At 43.7% G+C, this 2,141-nt stretch overlaps 1 protein-coding gene across 1 annotated transcript; it reads left to right on the top strand.

Moving 5' to 3' along the window:
• The first annotated feature begins 375 nt into the window (after positions 1 to 375).
• LOC129716993 (uncharacterized) lies at positions 376 to 1,897 on the top strand. Its single transcript, XM_055666838.1, has 2 exons — positions 376 to 1,752; positions 1,826 to 1,897. Exons 1-2 carry the CDS (start codon positions 376 to 378, stop codon positions 1,895 to 1,897), a joined length of 1,449 nt encoding a protein of 482 aa, XP_055522813.1.
• The last annotated feature ends 244 nt before the right edge of the window (positions 1,898 to 2,141 follow it).

Here is a 2,141-nt window from a genome sequence, read left to right as displayed (position 1 = left end):
AGACAGTGACGTACAGAATATTGTGTCCCGCTGTTTGAATATTACTGATCCAGTCGATGTGATACGGCTTGTCCCCAAAGGGAAAGACGTCTCCAACATGTCATTCGTGTCCTACAAAATCGGTTTAGATCCAGACTTGAAACCGAATGCATTAAATCCATCGTCTTGGCCTGTCGGTATGTTATTCCGTGAATTTGTTGATCGTCCAAAAAACCCGAATCGCTTGCTTGTTACGGCCCCACCGGTGAGGATGGACATACTGTAACCTTCCCTCCGGCTGATTATGTGCTTGATGCGGGTAATGGTAATGAGATTTCCTGCTACTACCAGAATGTAAGAGGCCTACGGACTAAAATTGACGATATTTACTTGACGATGTCTGAATGCGACTACGATATTATTATCTTGACAGAGACCGGACTCGACGACCGCATCAACTCAATGCAACTGTTTGGATCTTCATATAACGTTTTCCGTTGTGATCGCAATAGTTTTAATAGTGGTAAAAGAAGCTTTGGTGGAGTTTTGATTGCTGTTGCGAATGAACACAGCAGCTCAATTGCTGAAACAATGAATGGTCGTTGCTTGGAGCAAGTGTGCGTGCGTGTCTCAATTCGTGGTTTAAAACTGTTAATATGTGTTGTGTACATCCCTCCTGACAAAAGCCAGCTGGTTAATGTGATCGATTCGCATATTGCCTCAATTGCGGAGCTATGTAGTAATAGTGAGAACCCAGTGAACGATGAAGTAGTTCTGATTTGTGGCGATTATAACCAGCCACGCATAGTTTGGGACAACAGTGACGACGGTATGATGTATAACAGTTCATCTCAACTTTCTGCTGCTGCTTCAGCGTTAATCGATGGTATGAACTACTTGAATCTCCGCCAAGCAAATAATGAGCGCAACCATCTGGGCCGTACACTGGACTTGGTCTTTTGTTCCCCCGATCGAGAATTTGTTGCTGATGTTTGCGTCGCTCCTCTTGTTTTGCCCCTCGATCCCCATCACCCGGCGTTAACAATTTCGTTGCCCGCTAAATGCAATATTACCTCTCGTCCTGCTGCGCGCCGCACATTGCCTGAATCTAGAGTGCTAAATTACCGTAAACTAGACTTTACTGCTTTTACTGACTACCTGACGAGCCTAAATTGGACCATTCTACAAGAGCAAGATAACGTTGACGATATGGCTGCGATATTTTGCGATACCATGTACCAGTGGTTAAGTTCGAATTTGCCACTGGTTAAGGCACCCGCTTCCCCTCCCTGGTCCACCCAGCATTTACGTGCGCTAAAACGAGAACGTAATTGTTGGCAGCGTAGATATCGTCGTTGGAAAACCTGTGAAACGAAACGCAACTTTAAACTATCGAGTGATGAATACCGCCGAATGAATGCCGCTTTGTACAAACGCTACATTATGCGGATTCAAATTGATCTTCGCCTGAAACCAAGAAACTTCTGGAATTTCGTCAACTCAAAAAGAAAACGTACTTCAATCCCCAAAAATGTTTACTACGACGGAACTGAGTCAAAATCAAACTCTGACTCTTGTGAATTATTCGCGAATTATTTTGCTTCTGTTTTTGCTGGTGATACTGCATCTGCACTTGAGGCTGTTGAAGCTGCAGTACCTGTTCCGGCAAACTTAGTTGATTTGAGTACGTTTGACATCACTACTGATATGATTGTGGCTGCTGCAAAGAAGCTGAAACGCTCGTTCTCTGCTGGACCTGATGGTATCCCGGCGGTAATAATTGGTCGTTGCGCACCTGTTTTGGCTGAACCTTTGTCATGTATTTTTAACAAGTCTTTCGAACAAGGTCAATTTCCTGAAATTTGGAAACAATCCTTCATGTTTCCGGTATTCAAAAGTGGAGATCGTCGGAACGTGAGGAACTATCGAGGAATAACTAGCCTTTCGGCCGCTTCTAAACTGTTTGAAATAATCGTGAGTACGTTTGTTTTATCTCGTGTTAAAAACTACATTTCTACTGACCAGCATGGATTTATGCCCGGCCGGTCCGTTAGCACCAATATTTTCGATTTTACAACGACATGCATCTCCAACATAGAACGAAAAGCCCAAGTTGATGCAATATACACGGACCTGAAAGCTGCGTTTGACAAAATTGATCA

Source organism: Wyeomyia smithii, chromosome 1 (assembly GCF_029784165.1).
Source record: "Wyeomyia smithii strain HCP4-BCI-WySm-NY-G18 chromosome 1, ASM2978416v1, whole genome shotgun sequence".
Taxonomy (NCBI): Eukaryota; Metazoa; Arthropoda; class Insecta; order Diptera; family Culicidae; genus Wyeomyia; species Wyeomyia smithii.
This window is presented reverse-complemented; position numbering and strand designations above follow the sequence as displayed.

Coding starts and splice junctions, on each gene's coding strand:
- LOC129716993 (XM_055666838.1), top strand. CDS start 376: ATGTCTGAATGCGACTACGATATTATTATCTTGACAGAGACCGGACTC. Junction 1,753..1,825: donor GACCTGATGGTATCCCGGCG/GTAATAATTGGT, acceptor CTTTCGAACAAG/GTCAATTTCCTGAAATTTGG.